Raw genomic sequence first — 26,010 nt, 5'->3', positions numbered from 1 at the left:
TGGGACCCCCACCTTGGGTGATTACAGAAAAAGATGTGGGAGATCTATTTCACAGACAAAAGCCTTGAAAAACACCAGGTCCAGACAAGGTAACTCCTTCTTGCTTGAAAGCATGTGCTTACAAACTGGTCCTCATCTTCACCTGCATCTTTGTGTTAAAGAGATGTGTTAAGTTCCTTCTTGCTTCAAATGCTCTACTGCCATCCCGGTGGTGAAGAAACCCTCCATCAAGAAGCTGAACAACTACAGACCAGTTGTTCTGACATCCGTAGTTTTGAAAACCTTTGAAAGGTTAGTGCTGGACCACCTGAAAACCATTACGGATCCACTGTTAGACTGCTTGCAATTTGCCTACCAAGCAAGTAGCTCGGCAGATGATGCTGTTACCATGTTTCCCTGAAAATAAGACCCGGACTTTTTTTTTTTTTTTTTTTGCCTCCAAAAGAGGCATCAGGTCTTATTTTTCAGGGTGTGTGTGTCTTTTCCATTCACGTCTGGCACCGATAGCCCTGCCCAGCTGGTCCACTACTGGGGACGAAGGAGCAGCTTCATTCTGCAGCTGAGAATGGAGCTCTTGCCTGCATTTTGCAGTCAAAGCCTTTCCGGAAGGCCACTGCAACTGAGAACCGAGCTATGGATTGAATCCATAACTTGGTTCTCAGCTGCAGTGGCCTTCTGGAAAGGCCACTGACTGCGAAATTCAGGCCTGGGGATGCCGCAGACATGGGCCAGTGAGGAGAGGCCTGGCTGCAAGGTAAGTGGGTGTGGGGTGTATGGGGCAGCTCCATCCTCCCCCCTGCCCTAGCTTGATTTTTTTAGGTGTGTGCTTTGCACCAAAACTAGGGCTTATTTTCAGGGTAGAGCTTACTTTCAGGAAAACACGCTAATATGGCTCTGCACTACATCCTACAACATCTTGAATCTCCAAGGACTATGGAAGGGTCCTTTTTGTAGACTTCAGGTCGGCATTCAATACCATCATTCCAAATATTGTTCTAACTAAACTGATTCAAAGAGCCATGCCTGGCCACACTTGTAAGTGGATCATAAGCTTTCTAACAGACAGGAAGCAGCAGGTGAAGCTAGGCAAAATCACATCAGATACTTGTATAATTAGCACAGCCTCCCCCCAGGGCTGTGTGCTCTCCACTTCTCTTCTTTCTTTATACCAACGACTGCATCTCAAAGGATCCCTCTGTTAAAGAGCTGAAGTTTGCAGATGATACAACAGTGATTGGTCTCGTTCAAGTCAGCGACAAATCTGCATACAGACGGGAAGTTGAACAACTAGTCATGTGCTGTGGCCGGAACAATCTTGAACTGAACACATTCAAAACTGTAGAAATGATAGTGGATTTTAGGAGAAGACCTCCTATTCTACCACCTCTTACAATACTTGACAACACAGTATCAACAGTAGAGACCTTCAAGTTTCTAGATTCAACAATATCTCGACTTAAAATGGACACCTAACATCAAAAATGTCATCAAAAAAGCACAACAAAGAATGTTTTTTCTGCATCAACTCAGAAAGTCCAGACTGCCCAAGGAGCTGCTGATACAATTCTACAAAGGAATTATTGAGTATGTCATTTGCACCTCTATAACTGTCTGGTCTGGCACCGCAACCAAACAAGACAGACACAGATTTCAGCGGATAATTACAACTGCAGAAAAAACAATTACTACCAGACTGCTTCTATTGAAGACCTGAATACTGCACAAGCAAGAAAGAGAGCTGTGAAAATATCTATAGACCCCTCACATCCTGGACATAAACTGTTTCAACTTCTTCCTCAAGACAACGCTATACGGCATTGCACTCCAAAACAACTAGACACAAGGAGTTTTCCCCCCATGCCATCATTCTGCTAAACAACTAATTCCCACAATACTGTCAAACTACCTAGTAGGGCTGTATTACTATTATCTTTCTCATCCTTCCTATTACCTATTCCTTATCTTCTTATGACTATAACTTTGCTGCTTGTATCTTATGATTTATAATATTTTACTTAGTATCCTAGTATAATTTATGTTGACTGCTTATTTAGTATCCTATGACCATCACTGTTATATTTATGATTATAATCATGTGATGTATCACCTGTTGCTTGTATGTATATTGAAAGCTTATGTACTGGAGACAAATTCCTTGTATGTCCAATCACACTTGGCCAATAAATAATTTGATTCTAAAAGTAGAATGAAAAGCTGGAGTTCTAAAGCTCCCAATAATGAAACCATCCATTTGAACCTAATAGTGAGTTCCCATAGTAAATTAGTTGTCACTGAGTCAGGCTTATCTGCTAGTGACTGTATGAACAAACATTCACTATCTCAATCAGTCTTCAATAACCATCCTTGTTTGTTGTCCTTCCCTTTTTCAGCTACCTTATCATCCCATTCATCATACAATAATTTGTGAAATTTTACTTGCCGATTATTGCTTTAAGAAGGCATTTGGTCCAAAACCAAATAGTTAAATGTTCTTAGTAACCATATCAAAATCTGCTTCTGGAAAGTATCCTTCTTTTATTTTTTCTCAGTGCTCAACCTTTAGAACTGTACCCTGGAAAGACTATTGCTTGAACTACTCTGTGGATGGAACACAAATATATTTATTCTCATCATCCTAAATTCATCACAGATGCTGAAGATTAATTTTTTTTTACCTCTTCAGTATCCTGTCATTTTTTTCTGTCAAGCCAAAGCAAATTGTCTACCACTTCAGTGCTTTGCTGTCACATCAAACTTCACTTTGCATGCTGGATTCTAGTTGTTACATTTTAGGATTTAACATTAATCAGGATTTTTCATTTTTATTTTCAGAATGCGCTTTTCTAAGATTTAACCTTTGGGCTAACAAAAGGACACCATTCAGACCCTTTTGGTAGCACTGACGTCTGGGTGGCCTGTAGGGATTAGGAGTGGGGAGCATAGTATTCCAGAAATTATTTTCCTTTGTGATCAGTTCCAGTCAATGTTGACTGTGCAGGGTGTCACTTTGTGGGACCCAAGAAGCAGGGCACTTTTGTCAAGGTGATGCTTTCTGGAACATCATTCTTCCCAGAATGTGTACAGGTTCCCTTCTTGCTTTATTTAAAGAAGCCTTTAAAACCAGGCTCTTCCTTCAGGCCCTGAGTGAAAGTAGATGCTAGACCTCTTATCTTGATGTTTTGGGTCTCTCTCTGTTTTCTTCCAGACTCTTTTTTAAGCAATGGGTATCTTTCTTGTATTGGTGCAGTTTGTTACCTGTCCAGAATTGTGACAAATTAGGGCAGTCTATACATAAAACTGTAACCTATGCACCTCAGAATGTGTTTGACTGCCTATTCTAGTTGACATTGCTTCTAACATTGCCATTTCTATAAGTTCACATATAAGTAAAATATGCAGGGATAACATGCATCCTTTTCTCATGAATTTTCCCATTCTGAGCCATTAGTTTTCCAAATTCAGTAATTATCGTTCATTGTAAAAGTTACTTGGAAGAATAATTAACTATTGTGGCCTAACCATAACCTTAGTATATTTGATATTGTTATAATATATACAAACTGCCACCCTCCCATAGTCAATAAAGCAAAGACAAATCTTTTTTATATTCTTTGCCTCTTTCCACATCTTACATTAACTATCTAATTACACCTTTATACCTTTTCTGAAACTTCTCTGTGCAATTGGTGTATCGTTCTCCATGTATGACTCCATTCTTTGATGGCTTGCATGAGAAATCAGCACAACGATTCAGTAGTTAATACATTATTTTGCATCTCCTTTTTGAATTAATAAAATATAAATAAACTGATACCTAGATGCCTTTTGTGTTTGGAAGGACAATGAAAAAAAGAGAAATCCAAAGGAGCTGTTGTTTGTGAAGTTGTAAGTAAAAAGATGAGGACCACTATTGTCACTTAGTATCAACTAAATGCAACTAGTGCAAACATCCAGCATCCAGCGAAAGGGGCAGACAAAGCACTTCCACCTTGCTGCTATGAAAATTGCATGGATATTTCAATGTATGCACCAGGAGCTGAATTCAACTGGAGAGAATCTTTGTATTTACTATTTGCAATAATCCATTAATACTCATAATAATTGACTGAAAAGATATTAACAATTTTATGATGCCATGTAAAAGACAATGTTAGTTATATGACAAATATCAAATGTCTCAAAACAAAGACGCTTCAGAAAAGCACAGTGCTAGCCACGCAGATGTGCATTCATTTTAATATCTAAAAGAATGAATACATCTCATTCATTCCAATTAGAAAACCAAATAAATTCAATTGATGAATTCCAAATGAAAAATTTATTACTCATTGTTTTAACTTGCATTATTTCTGTTTCTGCTGGATAAACACCTAACATACACAACAGGGGCTGTATGAGTTAAAGGGAGAAAGGTAAGAGAGTAATAAAATTGTCAGGAATTAAATGAACTATACAGAATAGAAAACTTTGAGCTAACTTTGGTAGTTGGGTTTTTTTTGTATGACTAAGTCTTAAACATTTCACATCAGATGATATATTGTAAAGGGGTTACAAATGAGAGAAGAGCAGACAACCTCCCATTGATACCCAAGGCAAAATATATATAAATGGCTTATAAAACTGACTTTATTTGGGACTGAAATTCAGCAGGCACAAAGCTGGGGATGGGGGTGAAATAGATGGACAACACTAGTATAATATATTAAAAGCTCATATGATTTAAAACATTCCATAGTCATAGGTAGCAAAATATGAATTTTAAAATTAATAGAAATAAGATCATTTAAAGCAATGAACTGAAAATGAAAACTAAAAAAATTGACCTTTCAATAATGAAAATGAATGGGAAACTTCTGTAACAATCACTTCATAATGAAAGCTTGTTACTACAATACATTTTGTAATTTAGCTTGTATTATCAGTATTTGACGCTTAACATTTTAACAAGATTTTAAATGAACTACATTCATTATTCACAATGTTGTTTAGAGAAACAGAAACATTTGACAAAATATAATATTTAATGCAATTCCTACTTAAAATCACTATTTTGATTATATGTTCACTCAACCACCACAGAAATTAACAGCTACCACGTTCTTTGGCGAGCAAGAGCCTGTTACAAATACATTTTGCCATTTTTTCCAAAATATTTCATGTTACATCTTTAAACCAAAAAAATTCTATTGCACTTTTAATTTGAACTGTTCTTTTAAGCACCTTAAAGCATGGTACCTCGTTTTATAAATTAAAGTATACCCAGTTTTTCAACCACAGTCATTTTAAGGCTGAATACAAATATCCTGGGAAAATAGTTTTATGACAAAGAGTATCACAACATGCAGAATAAGATAATTATAATAATTATAATCAGAATTCTAATCAGAATTAGAATACTAATTTTACAAAACCTTGCTGAAGCTCTCCAAAGCAAGGTGCAAAAGAATCAGAATCATTCATACATTTTTTATGTTTTAATTCATCTGTTTTTCCTTTTTAATGTTTTGTCACTGAGTATAGCATTGGGTGAATTTGTCTTCATTTTTAAATTCCTTTTTAAAACTCAGGTTTTTGGAGAGATATAAACCTTGTAAGGAGATTTTGATTCATATTTATTCATGTTTTTACACTTTAATATATTACATGGGGTGGACAATCTATCTGTTAACAGGTATCATTGGAAAACTGAAAGGCTAATTTCTTTTATTGACATTTGTCTAACATTTCAAATGCTGTGGTTTTTTTAAAAAAGAGGTTCAGCAGTAGATTTTGTAGAATTTTCCAACAACAGAAAATTCTTTTAAACATAATTCCTCCACATAAAATTTAAAACATTACATTGAACACATTATACAACATTATAATAAAAGGCATCTTTTTACATTTTCCCATTATTAAGTATATAGAGTTTTCTGGCAGCAGTAGAAACCAATAAGCAGCTATTTGTTGTGCAATATTATGGATGCTGTTATGTACAGTAGAATGAATCTTTAAGCAAGTAAAAATATAGATATATTGATGCATTTAAAGTTCACTTGAAGCAAAATTAAAGGTGGTGTCAAAACCTCTAGTGGAGTTTAGTACCAGTTTGTCAAAAAATCTCTAATCATCTCATCAGAGTTTGAGTCTAAGCAAGAAAAAGTCCCAAATATTTACACTGTATCAAAACAATATAAAAGTTTACTAGTCACTTCTAGTGTGCAAAGTAAGCAGAAGTGATTACTGATTCTGCAAAATCTCGTTGAAGCATTCCAAAGCAGAGTGCAAAACAATCAGAAATCTTTAGGCAAGTTCTTGGGTATCTTTTAAAATAGTCTGGTTTTTTTTCTCCTTTAATGCTTTATTGTCAGGATAACTTCTAAGGTTAGTGCAAATTCATCCACCATTTAGGATCTGTAATCCTTCCGAACTGTGTGTGCCATCCAGTTTACTTTTGTAGTCCAACTTTCTCTGAGTGCTTCATCAAATTTCTGCTTAAACTGTTTTAATGCTTCCTCATCACTCTTTCCTAAGGCAAGAGAGTCCTGAGAAAAGTAACAAAAACATGTTATTTGTCTTTTATGCTCTATATTTTCAGATCATTTTGCAGACTGTTGACCAAATCTATTGTTCTGCAGTTAATTCCTATGGTTTGCAGAACTCAACAAGAATATGAGATAGTAGATAGTATTGATTTACATATCTGGTAAGAATTGTGGGAAAGAAACAGGAAACTCACTTTAGCTACTTCTTATAAGGAAAATCTTTATAAGATGTTTTACAGATGGCATTTCCCACCCACGAGGTTAGCCAAAATGGGTCCAAATCTTTCACCCATATGTTGGAAATGTAAAATAGCAATAGGGACCTATTACCACATGTGATGGGAATGTCCTAAAGCCCATGATTATTGGAATAGGATAAGAAAATGGTTGAAAGAAATATTAATGTTGGAGATAGAGCTAAAACCCGAACTCTTTTTATTGGGTATAACCACAGATAAATATGACAAGGGAATAGTCTACTTGATGTTGCACATCTTGACTGCTGCTAGACTGGCTTTTGCACAAAAGTGGAAGAACAAAGAAACTCCCACAGATGAAGAAATACTGCATAAAATACTATCTTGTGCTGAAATGGACAGGCTTACGATGGAACTGACAGATAAAAGCGGATCAGAATATTTTGAAATCTGGGATAAATTGTACCATTGGTGGGAATCAAAGAGGACTGTTGGGGTTATAGATTAGCGATAAGATGGAAATATATATATTCTTAAGTTAGCAAATAGAGAAAATGTATTTAGTATTGTATAAAAAGTTTATATATATTTATAGAGATAAAGAATTGAATTTAAGAGGAGAAATAATTTGATAGAAATGTATAAACTGGAATGTTTTCTTTTTTTTGGTTGTATTATAAATAAAAAACTTAAAAAAAAGAATATGAGGTAGTGCTAGCATTTTTTACTTTAGAAGAAAGGAATTTGTGTTACAACAAACAGTTCAACAGAAAGTTCAGGAATTATACTGGCATTTCGATTCTCTTACAATCAAAAGCTATTAATTTACAAAGTATAATCCCTAAGTACTTCACTAATTCAAAGATTTCTTCCTAAACTCATCTCCGGGAAAGTTCTATTAACTTGTGCTGGGATTATGAATGAATTGGTAAGAAGACATTTTACAAAATATGCACAAGGACCTCTCACCATTTGAAATTCACAATATTATGATCTTACCCTTCCTTTACCAAAAAATTATATCAAGGGGCTTGTCCACTTTACCCCATAAATCTGAAGATTAAGCAGAATCAGGATTCAGAGACAGATGGTCAGAAATTTTATGGTGCAAAAGGAATTTCTAAAAATTATCACATAATAATTTTTACATAATACCAAGATAATGTTGAAAGTTTGAAGATGCTGCTCTGAGCAAACATCAATTGCATATTTATCAATGAAAATGAACAATAAAATATTCCTTCATGAAAGAATCAGTTCTGTAAAAACGAAGTTGAAAAGCTCCACATATAGAGCTCCTTCTAAAGCATGTGATTTAAGCTAGAAAATCCATTTACTTCACCATTTTTTATATGAGAGTGTTAAAAGTGATGTTCACTTTTTGGAAAATTATTTTTGCACTGTTTATTAAAGAATTATTCAGGGTTCAGATGAAAAAAAAAACAAGCAAAATTATATTATGTATACTTGTGTATTTGCTCGGTGGAAGCTATTAGAAAAGTGCATATACTGTATCTATGTTGTCACACATATTGTCCAAGAAATAAGATAAAGAGTCTCTAAAGAGAAAGAATGGGCAACATGATGTCTTCCAGATACTGCTGAATTCAAACTCCTGTCTGGTTTAGCCATCACGATCAATGAAAAAGCATGATAGGAACAGCCTTGCAATAATATAGTAACTTGGGTTAGGTTAGGGAGTTGAGGTGGATATTGTGGCAGGGCTGTTGAAGGTCTCTGCCTGAGATTTTAGGAAGATGCTACTAGTTGGAATTAATACTGTTGCCTAGGTTAGATGCAGAAGTTTATCTTGTATGAGAAATAATAAAAATATATTAGATAATTACTCTGAAAAAGCTTGGAGAGAATTTAGAAAAAATGTACAATATTATCTGACTAAATTGTCAATTATTTATTTAATCTATATCCAGTTTTCTTGGAAAACATAAGATCTGACTGAAAACTAACAAATGCGTTTCATCAACAAGTAAGGAGTTGAACATGTTTCCCCCATATCACTAAACTATTAGAGATGTACCTTTAGATATTGGATGTCTTTAACAGAAGTTAGCTCTGGAAGCCCAGCTGTTAACATTAGTGCAAACAAGGTGATAAATAGGTTGCCATGTCTTCGCAGAATCAGGTATGCTTCTTCACAGTATTGGCGGAACCTTAATATTAGCATTCAAAAAACAGACACTGTAAATCAGGACAATAAAAATAGACAGACTGGACAGGTGGCCTGGTCTGGTTTAAGACAGTGATGAACAAAATAGATTCATCACTGAAAGTTGATGTTTATACCATCACTTGTTCTTATTTTGCAACTGTTTGAAAAAAAGATGTACAGGTTATTTATTCTGAAAAGTACTTATTTGCAAATAGTTTGCTTTATTTTTTACTTAGCAACAGCATGTATAAGAGCATGATAATTCTAGTTATTTGACAGAATGAAGTTGTGTATTATAATCCAAATTAGAGTGACAAATATTCATATAGACATGGAATAAGCGAGTAAACCATAGATAAAAATTCTCAGGATCAGAAATATGATTACATCAGTGTCTGATGTCAGGAATGAATTCATGCAACCCTGGATATCAGTTATTCAGTTTTTTCTAAACTATTCTCCAAGAGAAGGAACAATGTTTTCTAGTATTACCACTATTGATTATTCTGTATAAATTTAAAGGCATTATTCCCCCAACTGAAACAACTGGACATTGTTTTAAAAAGTGGTTCTCAAATTTATCTATTACATTTAACACTGAGTTCCAAAAACAACTTTTATTTATGTTCTTAAGTATTCATGGGAATACTTCAGCAGGTTTTCTAATAAGTAAAAAAAGAGAACCATTTTCCTTGTTTTTTTAAAAAAGGAGACTTTATTTATTTCAAAAGTATTCAAATATATGGCTTTGTGATCAGCGAAAAAGATTTTATATGGGAAAACAATAGATTGCATGTATGCACGTGTCCATACACATACAGATATATAGACAGACACACTCTCCAAGAATTCTCTTAAAATTCAATAGTAGTTCAAATTCTGATAATCTGATATATTAGACGAATGAGAACAAGCAAAATAGAACTATGTACAGAAGAATGCCTACAAATGCCTACTTTTCCTATAATGTCTATCATATTATTTGTTTTCTTTCATATATGAAGCTAGACATTATGTAAAATCTACTTTCCCAAGTTAAGCTTGACGGTTTATGATGACCTGAATATGTCCTTTTACAGGCTGTTGGGTTTTTTTTGTCCACAAGAGTTTTTTTATTGCCTTCCTAGATTTTCCACTCCTATCCTACAGTGTGGAGGTTTCCTATATACTAACCAGGTCTAACCCTGCTTAATCTCCCATTTCCCACTCACTGGACAGGTATCTAAAAATTAGTATAGCGTCAATTTGATTCTGTCACATAGGGATCTAAGACTAAACCAGAACTAAATTATTCTAATAGGTTTAGTACTTACCGGCCAAATTTTTCAGTGTTTCCAGTTTTTCCCTGCTGGATGACATGAATAAAATCATATGTAAGGATGAAAGGGACTCGTTCTCTTTTAATTCCAAATTTGGATTTGAAGTTTCCAAGAATATGACCAAAATCTATATGAAACAGCTGGAAAACAGAACAACATTATATCTGGGAAAATATTCATATTATTCATAACAAAACACTATCATCTTATTTTTAAATTCTTCTGCAATGAAATACAACTGCATCTCTTCAATTATGATGAATAATTGCAAGTTTTCAACTAATAATTTATATCTTTTTAATTAAACCACCTAAATGATTAAATTCCTTCTCCTTGGCAGGGAGAGGAAGTCTGACTTGAGAAAATGCAGTGGCTATTGGGTCAGTTGATGGAAAGGAAAAAGAGAATTAGGAACAAGGTGAGTTTCTGGTCTAGTGAGATATTTAATCTTCAGTTCTTAATGTCCATATGGAAGTTAGAAATATTCACCCAGGAAAGGATCTATATTTAGGCAGGTATTCTCAGATATATGTTTGGCAAAGGTTTGCTTGCTACTTTATAACTGCCTGAAAAAAGATAATCCCACTAACAATTTTGAGTTAAATCTTGAATTAAACAACAATTTAATATTTGCCAAGTAAGATGGGGAAAAAATCCAAACACATGCTAGCAGTTTACTCACAAAGAGAAAATTGCTGCATCAGGAAGACAACTGCATCTAGTGCAAGGAAGGCAAGAGGAGAAAAATGGCCTGAGCAGAAAAGGGTAGGTCTCACTCCACTGCAATGACTCTTTTATTAGGTCAATACACAATACTTAACACATACCCAAGGTGGAAGCTATTGTCACATATCAAAGGAGATTTGCAAAGCAAAGGAAGTTCTATGCTCCTAAGGCACAAACATACTCAAAAGCCTATTTAATTTTTTTTAAAGTTATCACTTCATTTTCCTATTATGCAGAAATGTTAAGTTTGTTAGAAAATGTTACATAAGAAAGGTTTTAATATTTTTAGAATGATATACATTTTATGAGAATGATGAAGGTAACAGCATGCTGTGAAAAAACTTTTCCCCAACAAAATCACTATTAGAACCGTTACATGCTGGAAAGCCACATGGCAGTGAGGGGCAAAGGAATCACCATTCTGAGCTGGGAGTGAATGTCTCTACTGGGATATTCCAAACAAACATTTCCCCATTAATATATTGACTCTTACCTGACCATTCTTCCTAACCATGATATTGTCACTGTGTCTGTCTCCAATGCCCAGGACATAAGTAGCTACACAGTAGCCAGCACAAGACAAAGTGAATGCCTCAATGGCTTGATCCAAATCTTCTCTGAATTAGAAAGATAATAGTGTTTATAAATAGACTTGAACCAGACATTTAAAAAATTATACTATATTTTTTAAAGAGCTGCTTAAATTACAGAGCTGAATCTCATTTAGTTTATTTACCAAAATAATTCCAAGAGCATTATTAAGGAAACATCTTGCAAAATGAAATGGCAAATGCAGAAGGAACTTTTGGAATTACTTCCCACCAATTCCTCATTAATTACATCCTCACATCATGCAACTATCATTGAAGTGATTTAAGGACTATTTTCTTTATTGTTATTTGATACAACAACGATTGTATGACTCTACACTGTAAGCTGCTAGCAAGAAAATGTGTATTTTTACGCCCTAAAACTTGTATCATCTGAACTGCCTACAGATCTGCTTTTCTGCAAGAACACTGTAGAGTGCTGCAATGAAGTTCACACATAAAAAAATAGCATGTGTTGGTGCAGCAGGGGCCTTCTTTTGCATCCTGCCATCTTATCATGAAAGCCCTCACTGAACACACGAGAGAAGGCTCAAGCTGCAAAAGATGTTTCTGGGTGGTGCAGAAATGGTTCATAGTGCGATGGCAGGGAAGGCCAGATAGAGGGAGCAATTGGTTGCAGCGGGTAGGTGGACAATCAAAAGATGGCCATAAATTTTGTTCAGGTGACTGCGAGGGAAGTGGCCATGACCAGAACTATGAGGAACAGCTGTAAGTCCCTTCATTCAGTGCTGTTGTAATTTTGAATGGTCACTGAATAAATCGAAATTAAGCAAGTATTACATGTATATCAAAGAATGCAATTGTAAGGAACATTAACATTTAAAAATGCTAATATTAAAAAAAAATCTAATATTATAGGAAATCATAAGTGTGGTGAGAATGTTAAAAATGATATGGTTGTAGCAAATTCTTTCACTAAAACCATAGTTGAAAATGCAATAATCAAGATGGATTTTTCTTTCATACATGGCAGCAATGTTGCAAACAATTCTGGAAGATGATTTATAACAGTATGAACCTTTCCTTCCAGCCTATTTTTTAAATTAAATATCACTAAGTATTTAGTAATTTTTATAAAGTATTGGCCTTGTACATGGTAACAGCTGCTAGAATTGTTTCACACTACAAATTACACCCCCCCCTCTTTCACACACACACACACACACACACACACATTCTGCAGGTGTAGAAGGTATTACATGAAAATATAGATGTATTTGCTTATGGAATATCGTGCAATGTTTTAATGTATTTGTGAAACCTGCGTGAATACCTGACAGTAAGACTCTTTAACAACATTCTGTTCCCCTACACAAATGGAAAGGTAGCAAGAGTGATTGCAAAATTACAAGAGATTTGTTGTTTAAGTCCCTAGGCAGAGGCACCACTGAAGACCAATTAGTTTGTCACAACTCCTTTATTAGTGACTTTCTCAAATGTCACTAATCTGATCAAAAAACTGACTGGATGCTAAAAAAAACAGGAATAAAGTAATTAAGAATTTTCTACATACCCAGTATTGTATTCTTTAAGCCAATTTAACAGAGCATCTTTGTTGAATGCAGCAGCTGCAGCAACATTACTACTGTTGAGTTGAATGTCTGCAATTGTTTCAGCGGCTGAAACCACCTCAATTAAACCAGAATAATCTCCAGTTGCTAAACAGCCATAAGGCAACAGTCTGGAAAAAATATGAGTTTATAATTAAGTCAGAATATTTTTATTTATTTAAATTATTTTTATCTCCTTTTATCTTCTTCAAACAGAGTTTAAATCAATATGTTGTCCAAAATCAGTATTTAATAAAGAAAAAGAAAAAGAAAAGGAAAGCATTGTTCTGAATTTCTAGTACTTGAACAACAGATGGTGCTATCTCCCTTATTTCAAAGTACTACAATTGAATGTTGGCCAAATGCAATTTTTAAAAAAGGAAAAATGCATGAGGTTTCCAGAAAAATACATTTACGTAGAGGTCTGATCATTTGCAGTTAGCAATTAAATATTTGGCCCACAAATTTATATGGCAAAAGAAAAAACCCAGGATTAAATTAAAACTCTTGCAAGATATGAAAGATAAAGGGGGATTGGCGTTACCAGAGTGGGAAATATATTACCAAGCATCGAGCTTAACTTGGCTAAAAGATTGGATGGATTTGAAAAATACTAGAGTTTTAACAATAGAAGGACATGACTTGCAAGCAGGGTGGCATGCTTTCCTATGGGACGAAAAATATAAAATACACAGATACTTTCAAAGACACATAGTTAGGAATGCATTGCTACAGACTNATATAGAATTGGAGAAATGGGAAAAAATATGGGAAATAAACATAAAATTGACTATGTCAGCGGCATTCAAGGAAAACCAGTTGAAGATGTTTTACAGATGGCATCTTCCACCAGCAAAGCTTGCCAAGATGTTCCAGAACAATTCGCCAACATGTTGGAAATGTAAAAAAGTACATGGAACATATTATCATTTATGGTGAACATGCCCAGTTGCGAAAAAATACTGGACTAAAATAAGAAGATGGATCGAAGAAATAATAGACCAACCCGTAGACTGGAAACCAGAGATCTTTTTGCTGGGTATTTTAAACAGAAAATATAGTAAAGAAATACGGTATTTAATTCTACATATAACAATGGCAGCAAGAATAGCATACGCACAGTTCTGGAAAAATGAGAATTTACCATCAGAGGAAAAAGTGATAAGAAAAATCCTGGACTGTGCTGAGATGGACAAATTAACAAAAGAGATAAAAGAAAAGGAAGACACAGAGTACTATCTAATATGGAACAAGTGGTATGACTGGTTGGAGACTAGAAACAATAGAGGAGAATAAATGTGGAAAGGTCAAAAGTGGAAAATGTGTGTATAATAATGTATAGTAATAATAATATGTATTATTCTTAGTATGAAGTATATAGTATGAAGGAAGAAAAATGCAAATAAGAAACAATGGGGCAACAAGGACAAATATTCTAAAGAAGAATAAGGGGGGAAATGTAAATAATAGAAGATTACTGTTACGAAATCGCTGTTAAAAAAAGGGAGGAGTATATACTGTGTGTGTATGTGTGTTATGTTTTGTTTTGTTGGTTTAAAAAATAAAAATAAATAAAAAAATAAAATAAAATAAATATTTGGCCCACATTTTTATTTTTTCTGGTTCTTTTCAATCCACCATCCACCTAGGTTGATGAAAAGTTCTAGAAAACTCATTTATGTACCCTTTAGTGATGTTTTTTTGTTGTTGATCCTAACAAGTATAGGTTCTGGATCTTATTTGTCTGAGTGGAGTAGCCAAACATGTACTTCTTATAGATTCCTAGACAAGATTCTTGGCATATTCTTTTTTTCTAACATAAACTATCACATTTTTAATCACGCCATATTCTGCTTATCTATGGCAAGGATTGGCAACTTTCTGTCCTCTCCAACAGAAATCTCATAAGATTTCAGCAGAAATTGCCATATCAGATTTCCAAAATCAGGAAATCTTCTAATACAAGATCTTGCATAAGAACATCAAATTCTGAGCACTTTCAAGAATGTTTAACTAAATACATATATTTAAAGTTCTTCTTGAAGATTGAGAGTCTGCTGAGTATTCTGATGAACATGCATGCTGTGCTGTCCGCCTCTATTCTATGGAAATTGGAATTGAATTCAAAGTGACAATTAATGAGAATTTTTTTAAAAATAAGTGAAAATTCTTATTTGAGGATTTTAAAGAAAACACTGAGGAAATTTACAGCATGAACTTAGCTGTTAAGATCTTTTAAGTTCTCATCCATTCTGCAATTTAATTACATCAATATTGGCTTAAATTTCCTTTGTAGCTTTTAGCACTGTCAAAAATGTATTTAAAAGCATGCATAAAGTCTTCTGCTACAATTCATTTTAATCCTTTTTCCCCACTCTGACCCAACACTTCCTAAGAGATTGGTAAAAATTACACTGCTTATTTACTGTATAAAATCAGGGAGGATATTTTTTTTTTGTTTTCAAAATGATGGTAAATCAGTAACTGACTTCTGAACACATAACCACGTTTTCTCTGAGTAATATAGTTCCTAAATGAATCTTTTGTATTTAATTTATTCTGCTATCAGAGGCATAATTGTAGAACATTTTCTCACGAATAACTTATTTCTTTGCTGGGTCACTTGTTGAAATATATTGTTCTTATCTGTGTGAGTGATTACCATATGCCTGAAGTAAATTCTGTTTGTTAAACTAAAAATATTTAAGAGATGCGCTCCAGATTACCATCTGGTGTGTTAGGAATATAATATCTATTATTAAAAAAAATGATTTTCTGTTTCTTCTACATCTACTGTTGAGAAAAGGCAAATTAGCGTTTCAAGTGTTGCGCAACTGCCCATTTAAACAAGGACTAAGTAAATACATTAACAAAGGAAAAAATATAATCTTATGAAGTTGTTACTGCTGTTGTTAATTCTGCCTTTCTTATATATGAACCTCAAGGTGGTGAACATCCCTAATACCTCCTCCTATTTTCTTCACAACTACCCAGTGAAAGCTGGGTTGGGCTGAGAGAGAGTAAGGGGTCCAAGTAGAAAAACACAGGCTGCAGGGAAAGCACAGGAGTTCCTTAGAGAGTAGCATTTAGAAATCAAACTGGGTAACAACACGAGCATGAGTCAGTATGGTCATGCTGAAGGATATATGAATAATGCAATTAGTACCATTTTTATATCACTAGTAAAGGCATCAATAAATAGGCCTTTTATTCTTTTTCCTTGCTAATGGTTAATTAATTCAGTCTTATTTATTTATTTACTGACTGGCAACTTGGAAACTGAGCTATAATGAACTTCATCATATTCCCACCACCAAAATGGCATCACAAAATATCAATTATTCTGTTGCCATTTTTGGTATTCCAACAGGAGTTAGTATGATGCTCATAGAAAAATGACTTTATTTTAAGCAAGGATTTGAAAAGTTGTAGAGGGAGACTGGAATTGCTATTTATACACACGACCTTCCACATTTCTGGGATTTAATAATAAGGTGGGAGACAGTAACGAATTCTTTCAGGAAATCCATGTGCAATATTAGGTATCTCATGTTTCATCATCATCATCATTATTATTATTATTATTATTATTATTATTATTATTATTATTATTATTATTATTATTATTATTATTATTATAGTATTAACAGTTCATTTCAACAGATTTGCTTAAATTTGACTATAGGCATTTAAATCTGGCCTTCGCCAACATAAATGAGAGACAATCAATCAGAATAGAGCTGGAAGGGATTTTGGAGGTTTTCTAGTCTAGCGGGTCTCAATCTTTTGGGGGCACCAGGGACTGGTTCTATGGAGAAAATCAGAGATTTTTCTATTTAATTCTATAATGAAAAAAATAATGTACATATCCAATTAGGAAAATAAACTGAAATTCTTACATTTAAAATATTTTAATATCAAATTTATCAAGAATATCAATATTCTTGCATGTTGCAAATTAAAGCTGGGGGACCTTTAGGTAGTTTTCAAGTAATAGCAAAAATAAAAAATAAAATAAAAAACAGAAACACAGAGTTAGAAGTGACTTTGGAAGTCTTCTAGTCCAACCCTTAGACTGGAAAATAAATAAATAAATAGCTCAAGAATACATGCTGGGCTAAAAAAGAGAACAGTATACTATGGTAGATAATGAAATATCCTTGTAGCTGACATTTTATTAAAAACTAAAGTATCTTGGTTAATGGCGTCTTTTTATTATCCTCTATAGCAGAGGTCTCCAACCTTGGCAACTTTAAGACCTGTGGACTTCAACTCCCAGAATTCCTCAGCCAGCTTTGAAGTCCACAGGTCTTAAAGTTGCCAAGGTTGAGGACCCCTGCTTTATAGGGCAGCAAATAATCGAGGATGCAACATTTTTGGTATTGTTGAAAATCCTTATTTATCAAATTAAACTAGCACACTTACATAGGATTTGTTCTTTAAAAATGATAATATATGCTTCTATTCCAAGTATAAGCAAGTATTTTTTAGAAATTAACTGAAGTTGTGCAGATAACTTTGAATCATTTTGTATGTCCTCAAATAAATACTATTTAAAGATAATAGTAACAGTAACAATCTAAACAACACTAGAAGAAAATCCACTAACTAAAAGCCCTCTTACCGAAAGTCTAGCCCAGCTTCTTTCCAAAGTAAATCCATTAAACGTAACATCTGAAGAGTCAACATGTCTTGTCGTAGATCTGTAACAAAAATTGATAGATAAGATTGTATAAAATAATTGAAAAATGTGCAATATTAGATAGTCTTTGACTTATAACAGTTTGTATAGTGACCATTCAAAGTTACAACTGCACTGAAAAAAGTGACTTATGTAACAGTGGCGAGTATCTTTAGCTTGAATGTAGAAGATTCCTTCTCTGAGCTTGTGGATTGGTTTCTGAACGTTTCACTACCAGGCTAGGTAACATCTTCAGCGGAGTTTAGGGGATGTCAATGTCAGTGTTCTTCTGTTTAGAAGGGCTTCAGGTGTGGGTGTGTCAAGTGAGGTCTTGTGATGGGTCAGGTGTGAGTCATCAGTGAGTCTTGTGATGGGTCTTGTAATGGGGAGGTTACATCAGGTCAGCGTCATTGGGAAGTGAACTGCTGGTGGTGGGGGCCTGCGTGGGTTGGTTGAGGGTTGGTGCGATCTCTGGTTGGCTGTATAGTTGATTTAGATTCTGAGGGGTTTGTAGGCTGGTTGTAGGTTGCTTATGACCATTTTGCACACTCACGACTTGTAGGATCCCCATGGTCCCATAATTAAAATCCAGACGCTTAACAACAGATCATATTTATGACGGTTGCAGTATCCAAGAATCATCTGATCATTTTGCAACCTTCTGGCAAGCAAAGTCAATGGGAAAGCCATATTCACTTAATAGCCGTGTTACTAACTTAACAACCACAGTGATTCATTTAATAAATGTGGAAGAAAGATTGTAAAATGGGCAAAATTCACTTAACAACTGTCTCTCTCAACAACAGATATTTTGGGCTCAATTGTGGTCATAAATTGAGGACTACGTGTACATAGAAACTTTTCAAACATCTATAAAGCAATAAATCTAAACACTTTTTTATAAAGAGTCTGACTTAAAGTTATATTTAACTGACTTTATTACCGTTATAAGGTGGTGTGGAAGTCGCAGTCTTATGATACCATTATTTAGATTGTAATTTTACGGTTGTTGTCTTTTACTTTAAAAGACACATGAATGGTAGAGGTAAAAATTTTTACTAAGGGTGGTTCAGTGGTGGGAACGCTTTGTTACTGTATACTATCCATAAAGGCTTCATTTTTGAGTCCATATATTTACATTTCTCTATACTAGAACAAAGGTAATAACATTTTTGGTGAGTTCAGTTAAAAGATTAATGAGCCACAAAAATGTATTGGGAAGGAATAAGTCTGATAGAAGATTATTCCATAATGGAATTTTAGAAACTGGTCAAATGCTTTTCAAAACTTTCATTTTGTTGCTTCAATATCAGTTAACACTTGCAAATTGGCACATTACTTAAATAATTCTTGGATCCCTATCTAGTGGCCACTAATACAACACCTGAACTAGAGATGCATATTTACTTTGAAAATCTCTCTTCTTTCTCCCAAAGTTTACTGGGTTTTGTGTTTAAAAAGTTGTCACATAAGCTATTATTGTGCATATTTTGATAACACAATTAGTGATAAAATTCTTAACTTAAGCCATTATTATTGGAAATGCTAAACATTTAACAGTTTAAAGATTAATCCAATCTTCACTCCAAGAACTGACATCTTAACCTTAGGATAACAGAGATTTGCTTACATGGCTAAGAGGGAGAAAAAGAATGTCAGCCACACGTAGAAATGCTGCCTTATGCATGGTCATGTCTACAGAGCAATAAAAAGCAGAGAACTTAAAGAATTGGAGTCTTCTGTTTTTTTATACTACCACTTATAGTACAGTGTATATGGATGAATGAAAGCAGGTCATCTTACCAAAGTTCTGAAAGTAAAACAGATGGATTCAGAGGGGACTGGAGATGGGAAAGGGCCTCTCTGTATGCTCTTTGTTTTAAACAGGTGTGCATTGCATCCTTCCCTTTGGCTTTACTTTGCTTCATGGCATTCAGCTTGATTAAGCTATTCAAAGTCTTCATCTTATTCAGTGCTTCAACCTGGAATAGATATTTGAAATTGAAAAAAAAAACACCTCTAAAAGTATTATTTTGCCAGTTTCCCAATGAATATTGTGAACAGCATTTCACAACTGGTTAAGCAACAATTACTGGTTATTTCTACTGTCGGTAATAAGACTACTGTGGCTTTGTTAGGTTCCTTTTCAAAAGGGCCTGGCCTATAAAAGCATCTTACACCATGTTGTCTTCATGCAAATAAACTCAGGGGAAGGATTTAAAATAAATAGTACCTGTTTGGAAAGAACTTTCATATGAGTGATGCTTCCACGACAATAAGCTTCCAATATCACACCAAACTGCAAAGAGACTGTAGATATATGCATTTCTGATCTACAAGACACATATGTATAAATGTATAACCATGTATTTTAAAGTCATATTTATAATATATATGCAGAAGGTAGATGGTTAAATGTGCAGCCCTTAAAACCCCTATTATGTTGTCATTGCTCTACAAATAAACAGATGCCAAGCCATGGAAAGTATATACTTGCACAATACAATACTCAATCTTTTTGCAGCAGAAATCAATCTAATCCCCCAAGTTAAATCCTCTGTCTTTTAAATTTCCCATCTTCTAAAAAGGAACATGCACAGAGGAGAGTCAAAATTTCTTGTTGCAAAATTCAGGAAACAATGTGAGAAAAGAAATTCGGTCTTATGTGCAAGTTTCTGATGTTCTTAAAGGTTAAACAGAAGGTCAGCTTGAGGAGAGCTCTGCCAAAATCAGAAGACGGCCATTAGAAGAACCTCTTCTTGAGTATTCCATTTCAAGAGAGGTCTGAACCTATTGATTACAGCAGCTTTTCAAATGATAAGCATTTTATGAATTGGGCTTCTCACTACACATGGCTGATTACAGGAGTGAAAGTCCAACATAACTTCAGAGCTCCAAACTATGGAAGTATCAAAAGGAGTGGAAACATGACTTTTGAAACGGCAGCTTTAGAAATCAAAAGGTAATGGAGAAGAAGGCATTTTGAAGGCACCAATTTGCTGCAGTTTAAAAGCCTGATTATTGCTGTTTTGACTCATTAATTGTGGGCAGGAATATTTGAAGAACAATCTGGAGGATCCTTCAGCTGGATCAATGGTTTTTCAGATGCTGATTCAATGGAGACAAAAACATGGATCTAAAGATTAATGAATAAGGCCTTAGGACAGGGGTGTCAAACTGCCGGCCCGCGGGCCAGTTGCATCATACAGAGGCCGCACCCATCCCAGCTCCAGCAATGCAAAAAAAGTCACAATACGTCACGACATGTCATGTAATGCGGCGAGTTTGATACCCGTGCCTTAGGATGTAAAACAATCTTGTATGATTGTGTTTTTTATGAGGAACAAAGAATCCTCTGATACATTCTATCACAAATGTATAAGATAAATAAATCCAAGACTGGTCCTCACTTCAAGTAGTAAATAAAAAGTTCACCTAATTCCAAGAAGTAAGCAAAGCTTTTCCCAAGTTACCTTGCTACTTTTGAAGAACAGAACTGAGTCAACTTTAAAAGGGACAAGGAAGATATATAATATCTTTAATGAAATGCTTGATAAATTATAAAGAAACTGCGTAAAGAAACGATGTGGTTCTGCTTCTAAACATAGACTTGGGAAAAAAAATAAATATATGGAAAACCCATACAGATAGAACTTGATTATGATCAAAATAACATTTATGCAATCTTATATATAATGCAAGATACTTGCAGACTAAACCCTTACTATTCTCACTGTCACAGCAGATTCCCCTTCATGGGCACCATCTCTCACAAGCTTTATAAACTCCCTTGATGAATTCATTATGGGATGTAAGATATGAAAAGAGTAAAATTAGTTTGATAAGCTCCAAAAGAGCTCTGTTTGTACCTGCAGTGTCTAAACTCTTCTTGGCTGAGATTCATATTCAACTCCTTTTTCGAGTTTAGTTGAGTATCTAACAGTCATTCCCTTCCCCTTGATACAAAGCCAATTTTAAAGTTCCATTTTCCAATTTTCCTACTATATTCCTAATGCAATGCTGCACCGTGAAGCCAGTTACTTAAAAATTGAAATATATACTTGGATTTATACATTTTCTTACTGACTTAAGCTAGTTTTTCTTCCAGCCATTCTGTCTTCGCTAATCTTGGCTATCCACTTCAATTTTCATGAGCCACAATTACCCAGATGGGCTATGAATGCACGTTCACCAACCTTAGGCAATATGCCAAGGACACAAAGATACAAATAGATTTATCAATTTTGCCTAGAAACATGTTTTTGATTTGCTCTATTTATCCAGCATGCTAGACATCTAGGTTAACAGTCCTACAGCGTCTCTATTCAAACGAGATCGTATTGAAACACTGGATCATACTGTACTACCTGCTCTATGCTGACACTCAGCAAGAATTGTTATCATTTGTGGTCAAGCACTTTCACTCCCTTTGTCTCCAGTTGTTATGAGATCAATGTCACAAAAAAGTGCTTCACAGAATACAGAAATCTTCCTTTAAGCAACTCTTAGCTATTTCTTCCCAAGTTTGGTTGATCATTCAATTGTAGTTGGTTTATCCAGCTGACTATGTTTATGCATTTATGTTTACATGCATTTTATTGATTCTTATTTATATGCTTGTATTCAAGAATTGTATACTGTATATCTATTTGGAATTCACTTATTTACCATAGATGTATTACTGGTTTACTAAAAATAAACCATTTTCTCTGTTTGAAAAGAAATCACAATGAAATCATTTTTTAATTGTCATCTACTTTTAACCAATTCAATTTAATTGGATATTGAAAACATAAATTATACACATATGATATAAAACAGAATAATGAAATATAACACTCGGAATGAACAGAAACTGCCCTCCATACTTATTTGCTACAGGTGTTTTGTATAACAAGTCTTCTAAGTCTTACCTCAAATACCAAAACAACATTTGTCCTATCCTTCTGTTTGCCAGGGCTTTCTCTAATAGGAATCTGGAGAGGGCACAGTCAAGAAAAGCTTCATATTTCAGGACTTGCACAAGCTGCAGGAGATACTGAGCAAGTTCTTCATCACTAAAAATAAGTTTAAAAAAGTAGATAAACTAATAGAATTCTGGATAAATGCATTCTCAATTTTATACCATTTCTACATTGTCTTCTATAAAATGTTCCCAATACAGAATATAATAAACTAAATTAAAACCAATAATAAAACAGTATGTATTTATATATTTACTGATTTGTAAGATGTATTCAGCTGCCTAAAACCAAAAGAATATAGGTACCTTTTTAAAAATTAAATGTTAAAATAAGATAAAAATTGAAAACTTAAATTAAGAACAAAACACAAAACTAAACATTTTGAAAATTAAGAAGTGGTCAAAAGACAGGTCAAAAAGGGGCATGTTTTTGTCAATTTTCCTAATGCCATGGTTGTGAGAGCCATTCATGCTTCAGAGGGCAACTATACTAGAGGAGGTGGCCTACTACAGAAAATGGTTGCTGTTGGGTTCTCTTATGCTGCTGTACATCTTCTGATAGAGGGGATTCCTCAGCAAGGACTGCATAATTGTCTAGGTAGAATAGATGGGAAATGTTGTAGAAGGGCAATCTTTAAAGTATATGGTAGAAGATGAAATAAAGCAGGAGAAACATGAAATAATGAAAAGAATGGTAAAAGGTCAGGCTGAAGCGATTGAATACAACTCCTCCCTAATCTCCTTTTTCAAAAGCTGAGTGACCATGGGCAGGACCTCCCAGTCCAAGATACATGATATATAAGATGGATCTGCATATATATAACTGGCTCCTTAGCCAGTTATTATCTCCTTACTGAGCATAGCTGATGCAAATTCAAGAAGATCCCCGTATTACGAACTCTGATTGGGGAAGTGCTACTCTACAGATCCAGGGGACAACAAAACCTACAGCCAATCCTTCTGGTTAGGGTTAAGTCATTAGATGTCTCTTACATGCAGTGGTGGGATTCAGCCAGTTTGCACCACTTTGGCAGAATCAGTAGTTAATTTTTTGTTGCCCAGGCCCAGAATAGACGTCTGGAAGTGGCATCCACACAGAGAACCAGTTGTTTACATATCTGAATCCCACCACAGCTTACATGGTTTCATCTCTTGGATTCTACAGGATCCATGAACACAGAATCCACACAGGAACATGTTCATTCCAAACTGCAACCAGGCTCTCAGCTGAACTGTGCACCAGAGCATCAGAAATAACCCCTCTAAAATTCCATCGAGTCAATCAGGTACCTGGGGGTAGGCCACTCAAACAGAACTTTTCTCCCTGAATGGGTGTGGAAAGTGTCCCCAATATTTTCTTCAGCTGGGTCTCTTATGAGGGTGGCGTTGCCCCAAAGGAACAAAGTGCCAAGGTTGGACACTCCTGGTATAGCGTTTCCTACTCAAGACAGGGGGGTTGGACAGAAGACCTCCAATGTCCCTTCTAACTCTACTATTCTGTATTTTGTATTCTGTCCTTGTGGGTCTACGGCTGTTGCCAGAAGGCTATAAAACCTAGGAGTTTTTCAGTTGATCCTCTAGCTCAGACATGTCAAACTCGCAGCGCCACGTAACGTATCGGAGCTTTTTCCCCATTGCCGGTAATAGGGTGGGCACGGTTTCCCGGTGACGCGTCCAGCCCATGGGCCGGCAGTTTGACACCCCTGCTCTAGCAGTACTCAAATCTAAAAAAAAGGAGGGTCTTGCAACAGTTATTCATGCCCTTATCATGTAACTTCACTGACTGAACTACTGCAATGTGTTCCACGTGAAATGGCTTTAATTAGTTTAGAATGCAGTGCCATGCTCAACACGAACACCTGTGACTCGACTCTGCAGTGACTTCCTATTGTGTGTACAATTCAATATACTGATTTCAACACCGAGGTGTCTCCAGGATTATCTGCTCCATTCAGTTTTGATCTGTCCAATGCAAACCTCCTGGAAGAATCTATTAGTAGCCTTCTATTTATGTAACGTGGGGGGAGGGGTACAAAAGAATACCTCCAATCTCCAGTCTTTGTAGGGGGTCCAAAAGAATACCATGCAAATATATTTATTTAAACACTTTACAGCAGTGATTTTGGGAAGTTCACAAAAATTAAAACCATCATAATAGTATAAATTCATGATGCCTCAGTTAAACAATAACCACTAAAACAAAACCACACCACCAACAGAGCTTACCTAATTGCTTAACCCAAAAGCCTGGAGAACAGCCAGGTCTTCAGAGCCTTACAAAGGGATAACAGGACTAACAAAGAGATCTGGTAAAACAATTCTGCTGCATATCATTCACAAGAACAACCAATTTTTGCCCCATGCTCTGGCCTGATTCCATTAAAAAGATAATCTGTCTCATCCAAGATCCTCTGTAGTTGAAAACTAATCACCTTATTAACAATCTTACCAAGAAATGGCAAGTTGGAGACTTGCTGATAATTTTCTGAGATGTTCAGACCAAAGGATTGCTTTTTGAGGAGGAGATACACTATCATCTCCTTCAAGGCAGGCAACGGAACCCCTCTGTCAAAGATGCCCACACCATCTACTGAGCTCATATCTTTGTGCCCTGCCTGGATGCATAAGGAAAAGGTTATAATTTACAGGTGTCTGGGCTCATCCCTAAAGATACTGTCAATTTCCTTAAGTGTCATAGGCTATCTACATCTTTATCTCTTTAGCATTAGTTACATGAATTTTGGCTGAAAGATCAATAGGAAAGTTCAAAGATTCCACCTTCCAACTTTCTTGCTGATTAGAGGTAAGAAAATAATGGTTCTGTTTTAATTTCAAATGAAATTACAAATAAAGATTTTAATTTGAAATGGAAATTATAAACTTCATATCAACAGAGAAAATATATTTTGTCCATTCATATGTAAAAAGAATTACTATATGCACTGAAGTAAAAGATCACTAAACTCAGTCATCCAGTATGGCTGCCGACATTCTCCTCAAGACACCCTCTAGAGCACAATAACGATGTGATTAGTACACTATATAATGCCACAACATTAGAGAGGGTACTAGTAACTATGGCTTTTCTGCCTTCAGCACTTATTACTCTTGTCAACTGAGATTATTTAAACATTTTTTCTGTTTCATATATTGCTTAGCAAGGAAGATGCCTGCAAAAATTGACATTCTGTATAACATGCTGAATGCAAATGCTCTCCTGAATGATATCTGCACACGCAAAACAGAAAAAGTAATGAAATAATTTATAA

At 34.9% G+C, this 26,010-nt stretch overlaps 1 protein-coding gene across 1 annotated transcript in view; it reads right to left on the bottom strand.

Annotated features, from left to right (window-relative positions):
- Window positions 1-6,336: 6,336 nt before the first annotated feature.
- Window positions 6,337-26,010, bottom strand: part of PIK3CB (phosphatidylinositol-4,5-bisphosphate 3-kinase catalytic subunit beta) — a 45,420-nt gene continuing 25,746 nt past the window's right edge. Inside the window, exons 13-22 of the mRNA XM_015821349.1 lie at window positions 22,692-22,835; window positions 20,012-20,111; window positions 19,582-19,760; window positions 18,853-18,927; window positions 17,722-17,829; window positions 13,061-13,228; window positions 11,430-11,553; window positions 10,205-10,350; window positions 8,760-8,892; window positions 6,337-6,524 (exon numbers count right to left, since the gene is read on the bottom strand). Coding sequence (XP_015676835.1) covers window positions 6,387-6,524; window positions 8,760-8,892; window positions 10,205-10,350; window positions 11,430-11,553; window positions 13,061-13,228; window positions 17,722-17,829; window positions 18,853-18,927; window positions 19,582-19,760; window positions 20,012-20,111; window positions 22,692-22,835 — 1,315 coding nt within the window. The 3' untranslated portion in view covers window positions 6,337-6,386. The remainder of the gene's footprint in view (window positions 6,525-8,759; window positions 8,893-10,204; window positions 10,351-11,429; window positions 11,554-13,060; window positions 13,229-17,721; window positions 17,830-18,852; window positions 18,928-19,581; window positions 19,761-20,011; window positions 20,112-22,691; window positions 22,836-26,010) is intronic.

This window comes from Protobothrops mucrosquamatus, unplaced genomic scaffold, assembly GCF_001527695.2.
Source record: "Protobothrops mucrosquamatus isolate PMUCROS unplaced genomic scaffold, P.Mucros_1.0 scaffold_163, whole genome shotgun sequence".
Taxonomy (NCBI): Eukaryota; Metazoa; Chordata; class Lepidosauria; order Squamata; family Viperidae; genus Protobothrops; species Protobothrops mucrosquamatus.
The sequence above is the reverse complement of the archived record's forward strand: the minus strand, read 5'-3'. Positions and strand labels throughout refer to the sequence as shown.